We start from the raw sequence: 19,740 nt of genomic DNA, 5'->3' as shown, positions 1-19,740 counted from the left end.
TCCTTTTGTTTGTTTTAAACCTGCTGCCTATTAATTTCATTTGGTGACCCCTAGTTCTTGTGTTATGAGAAGGGGTAAATAACACTTCCTTATTCACTTTCTCCACACCAGTCATAATTCTATAGCCCGCTCTCATATACCCCTTTAGTCATCTCTTTTCTAACCCAAATAGTCCAACTCTTTTTAATCTCTCCCCTTATGGAAGCTATTCCATAACCCTGATAATTTTTGTTGCCCTTCTCTGTACCTTTTCCAGTTCTAATATTTCTTTTTTGAGATGGGGTGACCAGAACTGCATGCAGCATTCAAGGTGTGGGTGTATCATGCATTTATACAATGGCATTATGATATTTACTGTCTTATCATTAAGGCTGCATGTCTGTCACCTAAAGGTTGCGGAACTCATGGATTCCATGACTTTCTGTGACCTCCGTGACCTCTGCAGCGGCCAGTGTGGCTTACCCCAGGGCTACCCAAGCAATTGGCCCTGGGGCCAGCTGATCAGGTGACCCCAGGGACAGCCACACAAGCCGCTGCTGGAGCGGTCCCGCAGCCAGCCATTCAGGTGGCCCCAGGCAGCTGGCCCTGGGGACCGCCCAAGCAGCGGCTGGTGCGGTCGGCCCTGGGGATCGCATGAGCAGTGGTCCCAGAGGTAGCCGGAGCAGTGGCCCCGAGGGCGGCAGCACCAGCCACTGCTCGGCAGCCTCTGGCTCCAGGGACTGCTCGAGTAGCAGTCAGTGGGGCTGGCCTTGGGGGCCTCCCAGAGCAGCGGCACCCAGGGGCCCCCCCAACTAAGATTTAGTCAGGGGTATTTCTAGTAAAGGTCACAAATCGGTCATGGGCCTTGAATTTTTGTTTATTGCCCATGACCTATCCATGACTTTTACTAGAAATACCCAGGACTAAATTGTAGCCTTACTTATCATCTGTATCTTTCCTAATGGTTGCTAACATTCTGTTAGTTTTTCTGACTGCTGCTGCACATTAAGCAGATGTTTTCAGAGAACTATCCATGATGACTCCAAGATTTGTTTCTTGAATGGTAACAGATAATTTACACCCCATCATTTTGCATGTATAGTTGGGATTATGTTTTCCGGTGTGCATTACTTTGCACTTACCAACATTGAATTTTACCAGCCATTTTGTTGCCCAGTCACCCAGTTTTGTGAGATCTCTTTGTAACTCCTTGCAATCAGCTTTGGACTTAAGTATCTTGAGTTATTTTGTATTGTCTGCAAACTTTGTCCCCTCACTGTTCACACCCTTTTCCAGATCATTTATGAATAGATGGAACAGCACAGGTCTCAATAAGGACCCCACTATATACCTCTCTGCAACTTGAAAACTGACCATTTATTCCGACCCTTTGTTTCCTATCTTTTAACGAGTTACTGGTCCATGAGAAGATGTTCCCTCTTAGCCCATGACTCCTTACTCTGCTTAAGAGCCTTTGGTGAGGGACCTTGTCAAAGGCTTTCTGAAAGTCCAAGTACACTATATCCACTATCAGAGAGGTAGCCGTGTTAGTCTGTATCTGTAGAAAGCGACAAAGAGTCCTGTGGCACCTTATAAACTAACAGACGTATTGGAGTATAAGTTTTCGTGGATGAATACTCACTTTGTCAGATGCAATACATCTGTTAGTCTATAAGGTGCCACAGGACTCTTTGTCACTTTCTACTATATCCACTGGATCACCTTTGTCCACATGTTTGTTGACACCCTCAAAGAATTCTAATAGATTGGTGAGGTATGATTTCCCTTTATAAAAGCTGGATTGACTCTTCCCCAACATATTGTGTTAATCTATGTGTCTGATAATTGTGTTCTTTCCTATAATTTCAACCAATGATCTGGAGAAAGGGGTAAAAAGTGAGGTGGCAAAGTTTGCAGATGATACTAAACTGCTCAAGATAGTTAAGACCAAAGCAGACTGTGAAAAACTTCAAAAAGATCTCACAAAACTAAGTGATTGGGCAACAAAATGGCAAATGAAATTTAATGTGGATAAATGTAAAGTAATGCACATTGGAAAAAATAACCCCAACTATACATACAATATGATGGGGGCTAATTTAGCTACAACTAATCAGGAAAAAGATCTTGGAGTCATCGTGGATAGTTCTCTGAAGACATCCATGCTGTGTGCAGCGGCAGTCAAAAAAGCAAACAGGATGTTAGAAATCATTAAAAAGGGGATAGAGAATAAGACCAAGAATATCTTATTGCCCTTATATAAATCCATGGTACGCCCACATCTTGAATACTGCATACAGATGTGGTCTCCTCATCTCAAAAAAGATATACTGGCATTAGAAAAGGTTCAGAGAAGGGCAACTAAAATGATTAGGGGTTTGGAACGGGTCCCATATGAGGAGAGATTAAAGAGGCTAGGACTTTTCCGCTTGGAAAAGAGGAGACTAAGGAGGGATATAATAGAGGTATATAAAATCATGAGTTATGTGGAGAAAGTGAGTAAGGAAAAGTTATTTACTTGTTCCCATAATATAAGAACTAGGGGCCACCAAATGAAATGAATGGGCAGCAGGTTTAAAACAAATAAAATAAAAGGAAGTTCTTCTTCACACAGCGCACAGTCAACTTGTGGAACTCCTTGCCTGAGGAGGTTGTGAAGGCTAGGACTATAACCGGAATTAAAAGAGAACTGGATAAATTCATGGAGGTTAAGCCATTAATGGCTATTACCAGGATGGGTAAAGAATGGTGTCCCTAGCCTCTGTCTGTCAGAGGGTGGTGTTGGACGGCAGGAGAGAGATGACTTGATCATTACCAGTTAGGTTCACTCCCTCTGGGGTACCTGGCATTGGCCACTGTCGGTAGACAGGATACTGGGCTGGATGGACCTTTGGTCTGACCCAGTACGGCCATTCTTACGTTCTTATGTACTGAAATTAGTCTTACCAGCCTATAACTGCCAGGATTGCCTCTGGAGCCTTTTTTAAAATTAGCTGTTACATTAGCTACCCTCCAGTCATCAGATAGAGGGGCTGATTTAAGTGATTGGTTACACACCACAATTAGTAGTTCTGCTATTTCATTTTTGAATTCCTTCAGAACTCTTGGGTGAATACCATCTGGCCCTGGTGACTTATTATTGTTTAATTTATCAATTTGTTCCAAAACCACCTCAATCTGGGCCAGTTCCTCAGATGTGTCACCTAAAAAGAATGGCTCAAGTTTGGGAATCTCCCTCAGATACTCTGCAGTGAAGACTGATGCAAAGAATTCATTTAGCTCTTAATCGGCTAGTGGCTCCACTGACTGGCTGGCTGGCTTCCTGCTCTTGATATACTTAAAAAAAAATTGCTGTTACTTTTTGTATCTTTTGCTACTTGATCTTCACATTCTTTTTTGGCCTGCCTAATTATACTTTACACTGGACTTGCCAGAGTTTATTCTATTTTCCTCGGTTGGCTTTGCCTTCCAATTTTTAAAGGATGACTTTTTGCCTCTAACCACCTCTTGTACTCTGTGATTTAGTCATAGTGGCATTTTTTTGATCCTCTTACAGTGTTTTTTTAATTTGGGGTAAATATTTAGTTTGAGTCCTAAATAGTTTCCATGCAGTTTTCAAACATTTCACCCTTGTGACTGTTCCTTCTAATTTCTGTTTAACTTGCTTCCTCATTTTTGTGTAGTTCCACTTTTTGAAGTGAAATGCTTGGTGAGTTTCTTTGGTATTTTCCGCCCCCCATAAGGATGTTAAATTTAATTACAATATAGTGGCTATAACTGAGTGGTTCCACTATATACACAATGTGGATCAGATCCTGCCCTTCACTTGGGAGTAAATCAAGAATTGTCTCTCCTCTTGTGGGTTCCAGGACAAGCTGCTCCAAGAAGCAGTCATTAATGGTGTCTAGAAATGTTATCTCTGCAACAGATATGGCAATAGTTGAAATCCCCTGTTATTACGGAGTTTTCAGTTTTTGTAGCCTCTCTAATTTCCCTGAGCATTTCACAATCACTGTCATCATCCTGGGCAGGTGGTCAGTAGTATATTCCTACTGCTATAGTCTTAATATTCAATCATGGAATTTCTATCTATACAGTTTGTATCGTACAGTTTGAGTCATTTAGGATTTTTACTATATTTGACTCTCTGCTTTCTTTCACGTACACCTCTAACCCGATATAACGCGACCCAATATAACATGATTCAGATATAACACAGTAAAGCAGCGCTCCGGGGGGCAGGGCTGTGCACTCCGGCAGATCAAAGCAAGTTCGATATAACGCAGTTTCACCTATAACACGGTAAGATTTTTTGGCTCCCGAGGACAGCGTTCTATCGGGATAGAGGTGTATAGTGTTACATTTCCCACCAGCGTGACCTACGCTGTCATTCTTACATATTTTGTACGCTGGTATTTCTGTGTCCCATTGATTATCATCATTCCACCAAGTTTCTTTGATACCTATTACATCCATATCCTCATTTTATACCAGGCACTCAAGTTCCTCCATCTTAGTATTTATATTTCTAGCATTTGAACACAAGTGCTTAGTTGTCTGCCTTCATGTGATGCAACTGAATTGGACTCTTTTTCATTTGACTGTTTCTCTTCAGTTCCTACTGTACTTTATCGACTTCCATTCTCTCCTCTTTACTAGGATACAGAGAATCCCCTTTAATAATTCCTCGCCTAAGGGATATGTCTGTCTGAACCATGGGCTCCTCCACACCAGTTGGCTTTCCCTCCACCCCTTAGTTTAAAAACTCCTCTATGACCGTCTCAAATTTACATGCCAGCCATCTAGTTTTGTTTTGTTTTAGGTGGAGCCTCTTTCCTGTACAGGCTCCTCCTTTCCCAAAAGGTTCCTAATAAACTTACATCATTCCTCTCAGCACCCCGTCTCATCCACACATTGAGACCCTGCTGTTCTGCCTGTTTAACTGGCTCTGCGCATGGGACTGGAAGCATTTCAGAGAATGCTACCATGGAGGTCCTGGACTTTAATCTCTTACCTAGCAGCCTAAATTTGGCCTCCACAACCTCTCTCCTAACTTTCCCTACATGTACCACAACCGCCAGCTCCTCCCCATCAGCACTACACATAAGTCTGTCCAGGTGCCTTGAGAGATCTACAACCTTCACACCTGGCAGGAAATTCACCATGTGGGTCTCCTGGTCATCATAAACCCAGCTATCTATATTTCTAATAATCGAATTCCCCGTTACTACTACCTGTCTCTTCCTAATAACTGGGGTTCCCTCCCCCAGGAGGAGAATCCTCAGTGCAAGAGGATACAATGACATCATCTGGGATCATTTCCCTCCGTGCCAGCTTGATGTTCTCCTTCCCTGAGACTTCCATTGTCCTCAACAGCAGAGAGGCTGTCAGACTGGGGGTCGGACCACTCTACTGTGTCCCTGAAAGTCTCATCTACGTGCATCTCTGTCTCCCTTAGCTCCTCCAGTTCAACCACTCTGGTCTCAAGAGCCAGTACTCAGTCTCTGAGGGCCATGAGTTGATCGCATCAAATGTTCACATATGCCACCTGCTCACAAGGCAGGAAATTGTACATGCTGCATTCGGTGCAATGAACTGGATAGCCCCCATCTGCTGTTGGATTTCTGCCTGCATTATTTTTACTATTGTGGGGTTTTTTTGTTTGTTCTTTGTTTTGGGGGGGATTATTGGCCTAAATTTAGAGTGTGTTTGTTGGACGTGTCTGGCTCTCATGCTCCCTCGCAAAACTCTGCTCTTTCCTGCTCCTGTTCGCTAGGTCCTCTGATGGCTTAGGAGGTGGCTTGTTAAACTTGAGTTCTCCCTCAGTTAGCTCTGCCCCCTTGTCGAGGGATCCTATAAGGATTAGGGATGAAATGATAGCAGACTTGAGCAGTTGGGTTAGACTTAAGGCTGTTGTGAAAACCTGACCTACGAATTTCCTGTCCTTTGTGGGTATAACATTTTACATTTTGGGGTAAATCTAGCACATGAAATATTTCTGGGCCTGATTCTCATTTACAATAAGGCCAATTTACACCCCTCTGGCAGTGTGAAGGGACTTTAAAGTGGGCAACAATTATATTTAAACCCACTTTAAGGGCCATTTGCACGACTAGTGAAAGTGTCAGTGAAAAGGAGCGTCAAGCCCATTTATCTTTTTGTATATACAGGCATTTACCAGTAGATGGTGATAGTGCATTGGTGGAATTTTGTAAGGGACGCTGTCATCTTATTCACTTCTATATTTTGTACTTCCCATTATCATTACTGTAAATCCTCCCAGAGCTTTGAAATCCTTTGAAATTCTCTCTTAAACAAATTCTCTTCCATTTGGTCAGCAGTAAGTAATGCTGTGTCTTTTAAGTCTCAATTCAAAGTCCTTCTTCTCCATTGACTTGTACCTTCTGCAGACATTTACACAGGGAACGCAAAGAGGATATAGAATGCTACCTACTCGGAATGGCAGTGGGTTTGCACAGGGTAGATGACTACACAAGGTGAAGGACAATGGTGAATCAGATGCTCTGTTTTGTTTATTATCTTTTTTGTGCATTGGTGCAAGCATCAGGGATGTCAGGAGTGGGAATGATAGGCAAGATTCTCAGCTGATGTACCATGATGTAGAGCTATTGAAGTCAATGGAACTTTGAGGCTCTGCCCCACCATCTGTAAGTTAAACACAGACAGAAGAAGAGTGTGTGTAGATCTGACTAAAATGTAGCTGTTCTCTTTCCATATTTCGGTGACAGGTTTTAGTAATAGATCCAGTACTTAGAAACAGGACATTCACTGGAACACATTCACCCACCACCTCTCAGGGGATTACCAAGCTGAGTTATATATACACACCAGTACACTTCTTTACTGATGTGCACACCACATACCACCACTCACTGAGTTATCGAATTGAGTGCATTTGTTGATTTTTGGCTTTTGCCACTCAGTACTTAGTTATGTACTCCTGCTCCTCGAAGAGAGAAGTGTTTTTCAGAAAATGACCACTAGATAGAGCCTGATTACAAATCTAAGAAATCTGTGAAGATGCCTTTTCCATGTCCCTACTGAGCTGCTGTGCTCCTGCCTAAGATATAATAACTCTATTACCTCAGTGAACTCCCCTTCATAACTGAAGAGGAAGATGCACTGTGAACGTAAAGGTTAATTAGCCATTGCCAGAGACTACTACCTGGAAAGTCAGGAAGATACACATGGAATTTTTTGGCAGCTTGTAGGGGTCCTGCTCTGTTCTCTCCTCCACACCCCCGCCCCACCCCACACCCCGAGGCCACATGTCTATGTAAAAGTGACTCTGAAGGTAGGGGGAATCACTGGTTTTATAAACCTTATCCAGAGGCTAGGATGGCCTTCAAAGACTAAGAGATTCCCAGGTTACGAGGGCACTTGGCCACCCTACATAGCCCAGTGTTTAGTGTTCAGCTGTCTTTCTGAGTATGAGATTCCTCACTGGCACTCTTGTAGACAGTCCCAGTGGTAGGGTTACCATACGTCCGGATTTTCCCGGACATGTCCGGCTTTTTGGGCTCCAAATCCCCGTCCGGGGGGAAATCCCAAAAAGCCGGACATGTCCGGGAAAATCGGGACATGCGGGGTTGGCGGTGCTGGGCCGGGGGCTGGGCCGGGGGCCGGCGGTGCCGAGCGCTGGGGGCCGGCAGTGCCGGGGGCCAGCGGTGCCGAGCGCCGGGGGCCGGCAGTGCCGAGCGCCGGGGGCCGGCGGTGCCGGGGGCTGGGGGCAGGGAGTGCCCAGGGCCGGGGGCCAGCGGTGCTGAGCGCCGGGGGCCGGCGGGGCCGGCGGGGCCGGGGCCGAGCGATGGGGGCCGGCGGGGCCGGGGGCCAGTGGGGCCGGCGGGGCCGGGGGATGCTGAGCGGCCGGGGGTGCTTGGCCGGGGGCCCGGAGGCTGGGCCGGGGACCGGCAGTGCTGGGCGGGCCAGGGGCCGGGGGGTGCTGAGCGGGCCGGGGGTGCTCGGCCGGGGGCCGGGCCCGGGCCCGGCACCCCAGGGCCCAAGCCGACCCAGGCTGGAGACGCCGGGGGAGGCCAGACTGGGCCGCGCCTCCTCCCCCCACAGCCCCCTTACCTGCTTCAGGCTTCCCACGAATCAAATGTTCGCGGGAAGCAGGGGAGGGGGCGGGGTGGGGGCGGGGCGGGGCCCCATGGACTGTCCTCCTTTTGGAGGCTCAAAATATGGTAACCCTACCCAGTGGAGGTTCCAAGGATTCCATTTCTCTAGAGCAGAGGTCCTCTGGGGGGCACGGAGGAACATTTGTGGGGGGGGGAGGGTGTGGCTGGGGCCAAGCCAGCCCTCACCGGGGGGGGGGGTGCACCACCTAGCTCCACTTCTAGCCCTGGCCCTGGTCCATGCCTGAGGCTACTCACCCTCCTTCACCCTCAGCTGTGGCCCCAGCCATGGCCCTCTTACTCCTGTCTGCTTCCTCCCCACCTCCAAGAGCTGTGGCCCCGCTCCCAGCCCTGGCCAGGCCCGGCTCTAGCGTTTTTGCCGCCCCATGCACGCGCGCGCACACACACACACACACACACACACAAGCTGCAATCAGCTGCAATTCGGTGGCAGGTCCTTCGCTCCAAGAGGGAGCGACGGCCCCGCCGCCGAATCGCTGCTGGACGTGCCGCCCCCTTCTTCATTGGCCGACCCAGGCACCTGCTTGCTACGCTGGTGCCTGGAGCCAGCCCTGGTCCTGGCTCTGGGGGAGGGGCGCAGACAGGAGTAAAGGGGAGCGTGAGGTAAAAAGTTTGGGGACCACTGCTCTAGAGCTCAGCCTGCTCACTGTCTTATCCCTTAAGGTGGTCCTTACAGGTCAGTGACTGAGATGCATTGGCCTGGGTGGTATGGAATTTATTCATTTACCCATTAATAAATCTAAGTGGGAAAATAGAAAAAGGTTTCTAACCATCAGAGGAGTGAGGCTCTGGAACAGCATCCCAGTAGGAGGAATGGGGGCAAACAACCTAACTAGTTTGAAGAGGGAACTTGATAAATTTATGAATGGGATTATAGGATGGGCTTGCCTGCAATAATAGGAACTGGACTCAATGACTCGGGAAGTCCCTTCCAGTCCTACCTTCCATGTTCCTTGGAAGGCGTTTGCTCAGCTGTTGCCCCTGCAGTCCTTGTTCTGTGAATTAAAGAGGAATTATCTCTGGGGCTCTCAACTCAGCACCTTTCACATTCACCAAATCCACTTGGAAAACCTGATTCTCAGTGTTGAAATCTCAGCCTGTCTGGCCAGACACTGCCGGGTTGGTGAGGAAAGGGAAAGATTGTTTATTTTTATGAGAAAGCAGGGGGAATTGGCAAGTTTGATGCTGCAAGTTAAAGCTAGAGGAGGGGAATTTCCTTTATCCCAGCCTTGTGGTACAAAGCCTAACAAGGAGGCCACTTGCTGATATTTGGAGCAGGGGTGCATTACAGCTGCTCTCTGGTTTCACATAGCCATCTGGGAATGGTCAGCGAGGTTTCTAATCTCGCTCTTTCCTAGTCACATGGTTAAAGGGCCCCTGGCGATTACAACTGCTGCCTGCATTTCCCTCCCTATTTTCTGACGTGTGCGTGTGTTTCTCTGTGGCTGTGGGGGCTGGGCTCATTGCAGCTTGCAGCGTCAGCCCAGCCTCATTCGCCTCTGATTGGCAGACCTCTGAGGTCCAGCCCAGCCTCGGTTTGCTCTGATTGGCAGAGCTCTGTGGTTCAGCCCAGCTTTCCTGGAAAGTTCTTGGAAATCTATCAAAGGTATTTCTTTGAACACACAGAGAGACAGCAGCCAAATGCTTTATAAAACAGAAAACAACTTACAACTTTTTAGCTGGGTCCCTGGAAGGAGATGACCAATCTGACCTGACCCTGCCTTTTTCCTTGGGGATTTTGGTATATTTTGGAGGGTCTTCCCCCCCCGCCCCCAAATTCTCTGGAGTGCAGTGCTGACATCAAGATGTCCATTATGGACACATCTATTTATACTTTTTGTTTTTTAATGTCAGAACAGTGATGTGAATACAATACAATTCCAGGAATCCGTCACTTCCTGGAACAGATTAAAAGGGACAAACAAAAGATTACTTAGTTGTGTTTTTTCCCAGAGCTTCATTACTCCTGGAGCCAGCGTCCAAGTAGGTTGCCGTTCTCCCAGCTCTACATTCAGGGAGAGATTATTTATTGATACCTATTTATTGTTATTTCGGAGGTGCTTTAAATCCTGACTTGAAAGGTCGTTCTGAAGGAGATTTCATTCCTTCTTTTAAAATCCTTTTTCCTTTTCTCTGGTCATTTTTATTTTATTTTATTTTTTTAATCAGAGCAAGAATATATTTTCTTATCTTCAAAAGCACCAAGACTGCGCACATTTTCCTAGCTAAAGTTGCTGAAAAATCTGTAAAGTCTTTCTCTGGGCAGCCTGATTTGCTTTCTGCTTGGCTTCTCCCGGTGTGTGAACTCCACAGTGCCGTGGAAGAGGTTTGTTGGGAGCAGTCCAGTCTTTTTCTTCCTGTGAATTCCTAACTAAAGATTTGTCCTAACTCCTCTGGGGAACAAAGAAGGCGGCAAGAAAAGGGGGAAGACCATTTTCCCATCCCATTGAAGACTTAATGCGTTTTTCTTGGTCCTGGAGTGACATGATCATCTGTGTTCAGGGGTAAGATTCCTTGCAGCCTTCATTTTAAACACGATTTGAGAATTGTCAATCACAGACTCTGGGGCAGATCCTCAGCTGGTATAAACTGGTGTAGGTCTATTCAGGTTAATGGGGCTATGCTGATTTACACCAGCTGAGTATCTGGCCCTCAGTACATGTGAGTGTCTTGTGTTTCTGGGGTTTTTATATCCTTTGTCCAAGAAGGGCATGAACAGACACCCTGATATCCATGCTCTCTCTATAGCTGAGAAATCACATGGCACTCAAGGTTCTTACAGGTCAAATTAGTTAGAGGAAAATTCTGTCTATGCTATACAATATATCATATGTAAAACTACAGAGGACAGAAGCACAGAATATTAGGAGCTATCCGATTTCTCCATAGAAACAAACTACTTACAGGGAAAAGCTTTCAGGAATTTTTTTTAAAACTGTCTATGTCTAATTCCAAATGAATGTATAGAATTAATGTATATTTCTTCTTGCATAGTTTTTCTGTACAAGATTATGTGTGTATGTGTGTACACATGCATGTGTATACTCACAGTGCATTATAAAAATTAAAGATGGGGAAAAGCCCTAGTGCCCCAGATATCCAATAAGGTGCAAATAAATTCTTCTGCATGCCTAATTGTATCATAATTAGTGCGTGCATATTGGCATTTGCATGCTCACATGGTCAGTTAGGCACTACATAGGTCTTCTACATATATACGGTACCTTATCTGCATGAATATATCAGGCATTTGTGCTCTTGGAAATATTTGCAAGCTCGCACCTTCATTAATGTCTGGCCATGATGTCATTTTAACCATCCTGTCTGCCACTAGAAGATTTTCCTCACAGTGTTATACTTCTGCTCTGTCTACTTTTAAGTGACTCAAGTGTGGGGATTTCCACCAGTTCCCCTGAGAGTCCCCAACATCTCATAGAACTCACTATTACAAATATTTTCCTGCTGCTCAACCTATGTCTTCTTTGCTTGGTTTCACCCATGTTTTCAGCCCACATGATAGTGCTCATAGCCAAGCTGCTTGGAATTAATTTTTCAGTTTAGGCTTTGCAGGACACTATCATATGCTTTACTGAAGTGCAAATATATCATATCTACAGCCTACCTATCATCCATTAATAACCTGTTCTTCATTCAAACGGGGGAATTTGTCCACTGTTTGTCTTTATAAAGCTGCTTGTTCCATTGTCCTCTAAGATTGTATGCATTTTGGACCCAATCCTGCCCTTCTTACTCAGGCAAAAGTCCTGTGGGAGCTGATGGGAGTTTGCCAATATAAGGAGTGTAGGACTGGACCCTTCTTCCTGTACTGTTTCACTATGTGTGTCATTATGAAGTTTGACTTATCACAGAGGAAATGGCAAAGATCACTCTACTTGGCACTGCCTGTGACTGCGCTCTTGTATCTTCTCAGTTTTCCAGGGCTTTTCTCGAGGGGTCAGAAAAAGTTTGCTTGCTGCTTCTTTTAGTACAAAAAGATGCACATCAACTGGACCTGCTGATTTTTATAAATACACTTTCTTCCACATAGTTCTTTATCTGGTTCATAATAGCAGCTATAGTCACACGTATTCTGTTCATTCCTGATCCTTGACCTCTTTTCTATATTTGTCTTGTTTAGTAGCTCAGGCACTTTTGAATCATCATTAATTAGACTCCATTAATGGGTCCACGTTCCTGCCACACACAGATTTTAAAACTTTCTTTCACTGCACTGTATTCATTAGAGGCTGTGTCACCCCAGGCTTGTTTATATGTATGAAAGGGGAGCAAAATCTATGCAGCATCCCCTGTGACCTTTCCCTGGATATTGTGGAAGAACCCCCACTGGAAATGCACGGGGGTTGGGCTCCACAGGTTTTAGGTGGCAGGATAGTCAGGGAGTATATGGGAGCCAGGGGATGACCACTGTAGGTGAACTCATCTTTCTCCTATCCACACTGGCCCCACTTCACAAGAGCTCTTGTGACTACGGAGAGGGGATTGTACACAGTGGTGCTGGAACAAGTTTTATAGTGGAGGTCCTGTCCTGAGAGCCATTGAACCGAACTGTAAATCCTGTATATAATGGAAACCACTTCAAGCCAGAGGGTGCGACAGCACCCCCTGCACTCCTAGTTCCAGCACCTATGATTGTACATAGAGTTTAAAGACTTGAGCCCTTTCTACATCTCTGAAGTGAAATGTGAATTGATTCACAGCTTCCTTTAGTGAAAGGGGAATGGCCTCACCAGGGTGGCTTCAAGATGAGTCCTGGAGGTTCCGAGACCGCATTCCATAAGACAATGGAAGTTACAGACGCAGCATAGTGAAAGCAGGAGCAGAACTTTCTAATAAATTATCAGTTAAGGTACCTAGTGATTGTCTAAAGATTCCATTCAAAACCGCTTCCTGGTCTCTCCATCTCCCCCAGACAAATCTTAATCCCCTTCCCAAATCAGGTGTCTAAAAAGCAAAATGGTTCTCATGCTAGCAACAAGAAAACATTTCTTTAAACAAGACTTTGCCTGAGGGCGTAGCAGAAACATTGCCAAGAAGCAGCAAGCTCAATTTTGGAATCCAAGCTGCAGCATTATTTTTCTCAAGCTGGGAATGAGACCTTTGCACCGTGGGACTCCTTCTCCCCTACCTTTCACCTTTGGCAGTCATTTATATCTGTGCAATGCAAACTGCTGGTGTTGAAAGCTACCAAAACTGAATCCTCCACTGAGGGCAGCATTTGACACCCACTTTGCACAGTGATTACACAAGGTGCAAGGCAGTGGAGGATCAGGCCCGTACTATCTCTTTTTGAAAAAGCACAGGCAGTGCCCAAAAGCTACTGAATATAACCCAGGTCAGACTTTCCTTGGAGAAAGTGTCTGGGCTTCCTTCACGACAGTGCTACCATGGAAGGGAATCTTATCCAGAACCGTTGCCTGCAAAGAAGAGCCACAGAGAAACGCTTTGTATACTAGATATCAGAGAATACTGGTGAAAACTAGGGGCTAGAACAAAGATTTAGCAGGTGAAGTCTTCTAGGATAGAAATTAATAGGCAGGATTCAAAGTCCCTGCATATCATATCTTGCTTTTCCTAAAGTAGGGATTGGCTGAAGAAGACCAGGGATGTATTTGGCTGATGTTTTAACTCACAACAGTCTCTTCTGAAAGTCTGTGGAGCATTTGATTTTGTGGGATCAGTGTGTCCTCCTTGACTGCCCTTCATTGTTTGAGAATACTGAGTGTCCCTCACTTTAGAGCCAGATTTACCTATGGCCCCATAAATGCAGAACCATGGAACTCTGACTGCAGCTTGCTCTTTCTCTTAAAGGAAAAACTCCCCTTCAATCTCCTCTGTGCTATTGTTCTTCATATGTCTCTCCTTTTGATGTCTTTGTCCCACAATTGGGACACAGCAGGGCGAGAGGGCTGGAGAGAGGAGTGGGCCAAGCCAGGGTAGGGTGGGGAAGATCAGTCTGTAACCTTATCCTTGCCTCATCCACATTTGTGTGCCCATTAAATGTCACTGTCTATACAAAGGACAAAGTTGATAAGATTGGAGGAGAAACGCCAGGGACATCCGTCTTCTCTCCCCCTCTTTTTCCTGTGACGTGGGAGAATGCTGCAGCTGCCTTTTTAATCTGCATTAGCTTCAGGCTGTCCCTAGGTCTCAAGTTGGGGATTGTATTGCATTTCCCTGGGAACACATTTACCTTATATTTTTTGACCCTAGAGAGATCACCTTGGTGCCAGGTGCAATAGGAATAAACATTTGAGATGTGCTGCAGCACAGGGTTGAGTGAAGGTGAAGAGTGTCAGAAGACGAAAGGCCTGAGCCAGGCCCAGTCAGACCATGCTGTGATGGCATTTCAAGATCAGCACACACTTAGCTTCTAACAGACATGACAAGATCAGGCCAACCTGTAGTGACAGGAGGATAACTTGGGGGGTCTGATTCTCCTCTCAGACACACTTTCATAAATCTGGAGTAACTCCACTGAAGTTTACACCAGTGAAACAGAATCAGGCCCACTGCATGTCATCAGGAATCCTATCTTTATCTCCTCCCCACAGCCTTATTAGAAATGCAGTATCCTATATATTAGAGCAGTGGCTCTCAACCTTTCCAGACTACTGTACCCCTTCCTTGAAGGAGTCTGATTTGTCTTGCATACCCTGAAGTTTCACCTCACTTAAAAACTACTTGCTTACAAAATCAGACATAAAAATGCCAAAGTGTCACAGCACATTACTACTGAAAAATTGCTGACTTTCTCATTTTTACCATATAATTATAAAATAAATCAACTGGAATATAAATATTGCACTTACATTACAGTGTATAGTATATAGAGCAGTATAAACAAGCCCTTGTCTGTATGAAATTGTAGTTTGTACTGACTTCGCTAGTGCTTTTTATGTAGCCTGGTGTAAAACTCGGCAAATATCTAGATGAGTTGATGTACCCCCTGGAAAACTCTGCGTATCCCTCAGAGGTATGCATACCCTGGATTGAGAACCAATGGATTAGAGGAATGTCAGACTCTTGGTGGAGTTACAAGGTGTTTGAACTAGTGTCCCTTCCAAGGTGGAAAAAGCCACCCATCCCTCCCTGCATCGAGGGGTTTATATTTAGCTCTGTGATGTTTGTTTCTTCCTTTTCTACTTCTGTTGGAAACATAACCATAGTGAGGATCTGTTTACAGAACACGTGCTGTAGCACAGCAGAGCAGACGCTGAGCTGATAATGCAACCCTAGGCAAGGCAAGCTAAAAATCATACAATACATCCTTCATTTCAGACCCCATCCTTTGCTGGCAGAGGAGAAGTTCAGGAGACAGTCGCTCAGAGGCATTGCAGTGGATTTGTCCGAGCAGATCATGCAACCTCGCTCCGTTACGGTCTTCCAGGGAGAATCTGCTCCTGCCTTCATGGCACCTGCTCCTGAGAATAACCTGCCTCGGATGCGAGATCCTGAAGAAGACCTGCTATGCATTGCAAAAACCTTCTCCTATCTGCGAGAATCTGGTAAGGCTCTACCCACTAGCATGAGGTCACTGGGTGAGGTGGCCACAGGATGTGGGGAAGAACTCTCTGTGAACCACCTCCAAGAAGAATCTCCTCTCCTAGGGAGGTCGCTGGGCACTAAAGGTTGGTCTGCTGTAAGTGTCTTGCCCCAGAAGCTGTTACAGCAGAAACTTATCAGTGCAAGGAGTGGTCCTGGTCTCAGCCACCACACAGCCAGTGTTTATATCACAAAGTAGCCTACTACTAGCATACACAGGAGCTTTGCCTTTAATAGCTCAATTGACAGAAAGGGGAACTGGCTCCTCTGTCTCTGTAAGCTCCACACACTGCAGCAGTGGCCTCCCCTCCCCCAGCCTAAGCACACTGATGAAAAACGTAGGCTGGAAACCCTGCAGGGCTTGGCTATGCTGTCTCTACTGTATTTCCCATGAAGCCTGCTCCTGCCTCCCTGATATGAGCAGCCTGTGTTTTCAGTCTTGTGATGATTCTTTCTTTCTAAATGAACTCTCTTTTTGGGATTACTTTCCAGGCTGGTATTGGGGGTCTATCACAGCTAGTGAGGCCAAGCAGCATCTTCAGAAGATGCCTGAGGGTACCTTCCTGGTACGGGACAGTACCCACCCCAGCTACCTGTTCACACTCTCCGTCAAGACCAACCGGGGTCCCACCAATGTGCGCATTGAATATGCCGACAGCAAGTTCCGGCTCGACTCAAACTGCCTGTCCAAACCCCGCATCCTGGCCTTCCCAGATGTGGTCAGCCTTATCCAGCACTACGTCATGTCCTGCACAGTGGAGAACAAGAATGAGGCCCCTTACACACCGCCCTCGCCCCTGTCCTCCATGCAAAAGGAGATGGTGGCTGCAGCAGTGCACTTGAAGCTGATACGGCCACTCAGCCGCAAGGACAGCGTCCCCAGCCTACAGCACCTGTGCCGGCTACAGATCAACAAGTCAACAGAGGAGGTGGACCAGCTGCCCCTGCCCAGGAGGATGGGGGACTATTTGAAGCAATATCCCTTCCAGCTCTGAGGTGCAGCCAACTGGCTTCAGACCAACAGACTAGAATCTTGATGTCTTTTTGTCTCGCTGAAGCATGGCATCAAGGGGGTACAGTAAAGACATGGTCATCAGCAGTGATTGCATCCACTTTTCCTCTCCCCTCCCCCAATTCCATGTCTACACCAGGGAGGGGCTGGTTGTACCTGTGAACTGTGGGACACAATCCGACTTCCGAGCCGCAGAGGCTTGAAGGAAATGCTCTTGACACGTGCACACTACTTGAATTTTAGAGCTGCCGTGACGTTAGGAGTATTACCAGTGTTTTCATCACTATTTATTTCCTTGGTAGCCTCTCTCCTGATATTTTAAAGCACCTTTTAGTCCATTGTTTTTGTTTCTTTTCCTTTCAAGAAATTAGGGATGGACCTGGGCTGGAATAAAGGATCCCAACCCAGACCAAACCCGAAACTCCAGGGCAGTTTGGATCTGGATTCAGATCTGGATTTGAGTGTCACCTCTTTGACCCTGTCTTTGTAGTAGGCCACTCTAAATTCAACATCCAAACACCCCTGGCAGCATGGGGGAAACTGAGATTCAGATGAGAGTTTGGATCCAAACTTTGGCACCTGGGCCCTATCTCTGAAACATATGGTCTATTTCCTTTCTTCACAAACTAAGAAAGGGCTGGAAATGCTGTGACCTCCGAGTGGTATGTATGGCAGGCATCTGTATATCTCACTGGGATGTCACCAAGGTTGGAAGAATTTTTGGACAAAAACACCTCTCCTCTGCAAATTCACAGGTTCTGGATGTTGAGTTTGGGATAAGGAAGCCCCGCTCTGTTCCCCTCTCTGCCCCCATACTCTTTCCCATTTCAAAAGGAAGTTCCCAGTAACACTTTAAAATCAAGTCCTTGGCAATCCAAGTCCCAGGCTGATTATTTTCAGGCAGTGGGGGGTCGTGGGCATCTCTCCCACATGGCTTGTTTTTTCTTTCCATCAATGTTAATCTCTTGACACTGCCCTTGCCTTGGTGAAGCAAGGAGAAGGTTGGTGGCATCCTGGCCTTGGCTCAAAGCTGGCTCTGCTGAGCTGCACTGATGACACATGGTTTGAGGTTATTTATTTATTTATTCTTTCAGCGGCACAGGAAAAAAAACACACCTGTCCCTGCTCCATCATCACCATGCTGCCAAATAACCAGCCCCTCTGCCCCATTCAGCACTAAATAACTAGCCAACCACCACCAGGCAGCTTCAATCAGAACTGGGTATGATATTATCCCCTGTTTAATTTGCTGGTAGCATCTTCTCACTTGAACAAGACTTAATCTAATTGACGCCAGTATTGCTTTTGCATCCTATAGTAGAAACAGCACTTGAGCTTCCTCCCCTTTGCCAGTATCCACACCCTACAGCCCTGCCTTCTCTCTCCCCCAGACCGCTATCTGTGGAATCTTTGATCAATGTCTGTTCTGACCCTTGGGTGCCAAAATGAAGCTGTTACCCCCCAGTCCCCTGCCTCTGCCCCCATACAGCAAATCGGTCACAATGGGCCACATCATCCCCTGCAGAAGGAGGAGACATAGAGTGGGTGGATTCTGCCCAGCAATGAGCATGGAAGGGGGAAGACTGCCTCCTCTGAACCATCATTATCTCCCACCACTTGCCCAACCTCATGGAGACCAGTCCACAGGGCTGTGTGGGGGTGTGTGTGAGGAAGATGCAGCTAGGCAGGGGACACATGGGTCTAGGGGGGCTTCTCCTCTCCACAGCATCTTCAATCACCGCTGAACCCTCAGGACTTTAGCAGGCAGTAGGCCCTGGCCTTCATAGGTCCCAGGGCTGGGTGTATTTGAGGAGAGAAATCCCAGCTTGTTCAGAGAGCTGGAAGGGGAGGAAGAGACAGGACAATGCCCCAGGGGATAATAGTCTGAAGGAAACCAGTGGAGTTTCCTCTCCCCTAGATAGGAGCATCCTGCCTAAGGGGCGACATGGCCCAGTTTATTTAGTCAACGCCCATTTCTTGTCACATTTTTACACACTGGTAGTATTGTTGGCTTTGTTTGCCATACTTTGATGATTGACAGCGTGCGTGTGTGAGGTCAGGTTTCCCTGTTACTGCACCCCTGCCCCCACACAGGGGCTGTGGAAAGGCAATCAAATGAGAATAGAAAATTAAAAAACAAATAGAAAATACATTAAAAAAACCCATAAGACCACTGAACAAGGCTTCCTTTTAGACAAGTTCATCTGTCTGCTGGGGGCGAGGGGGAGGGGAGATCAGGAAACCCCAGATATGAAACGCACAATAATGATCTTGGGACACCCATATGACTTGCCAAGCAGAGCTGTATATATGGCAGCTCTCTGGGAGAGACTCAATCACTATAGTAGTGTGTAGGGAGTGGGTAGGTGGCTCCGTTTTCTGAACCATCCCCTGGTGACCCCCATTCAACTGTGTCCCAACAGCCGACCTTTTTTCTTTGTGGGGCTGGTGCGGGAATTGAACCTGCAGGTTTCTGAGCTCTTGCCCAAAGAACTCCTGGGTAGGAAGAGTGGGTGGGAGACAAGGGTAACAATGTGGCATGCTTGATCTATCTGACAGTGAGTGGATGCACAGGGAGAGCTGGAGGCTGTAAGCTCTTATGGGCAACGGCTCTCTGTGATGTTTGTACAGCACCTAACACATGGGGCCTCTGGGTTCTACTGCAATATAAATAATAATATACATAGACTCCAAAAAGTCACTTCCTTCTACCTTGAAACAGTTTTTTTTTTAAATCATTTGACCCAGATTTTAAATAAAAGTCTGATATTTTAAAGCCATTCAATCTAAAAAATCTCTGGTCATATCCAAGTGAGATCATCAAACAGTGACTCTTCATTTAATCTTTTCAAAAACCGAGTCTGAGAACAAGGGTCAAGCTCTTAGGCAGCCTCCCCATCCTGCCAAATACACACAAACCCAAGTTTTTATTTTGTAGATCTCAGGAGAGTTCATAGTTTTAGAATATTCTGAGCTGAACATCACAATGTAGGTGAATAGGAATCTGATTGCTACTCCTTATACACTAGT

The 19,740-nt window shown here is 46.2% G+C and overlaps 1 protein-coding gene across 1 annotated transcript; it reads left to right on the top strand.

Annotated features, from left to right (window-relative positions):
- Positions 1-9,771: 9,771 nt before the first annotated feature.
- CISH (cytokine inducible SH2 containing protein) lies at positions 9,772-17,048 on the top strand. The gene is made up of 3 exons (XM_054035443.1): positions 9,772-10,639; positions 15,435-15,661; positions 16,191-17,048. Exons 1-3 carry the CDS (start codon positions 10,593-10,595, stop codon positions 16,691-16,693), a joined length of 777 nt encoding a protein of 258 aa, XP_053891418.1. The 5' UTR covers positions 9,772-10,592; the 3' UTR covers positions 16,694-17,048.
- The last annotated feature ends 2,692 nt before the right edge of the window (positions 17,049-19,740 follow it).

The sequence above is a fragment of the Malaclemys terrapin genome, chromosome 7 (genome assembly GCF_027887155.1).
Source record: "Malaclemys terrapin pileata isolate rMalTer1 chromosome 7, rMalTer1.hap1, whole genome shotgun sequence".
NCBI classification, from domain to species: Eukaryota; Metazoa; Chordata; order Testudines; family Emydidae; genus Malaclemys; species Malaclemys terrapin.
Note: the sequence above shows the minus strand (reverse complement) of the source record. Positions and strands in the feature narration are given on the sequence as shown.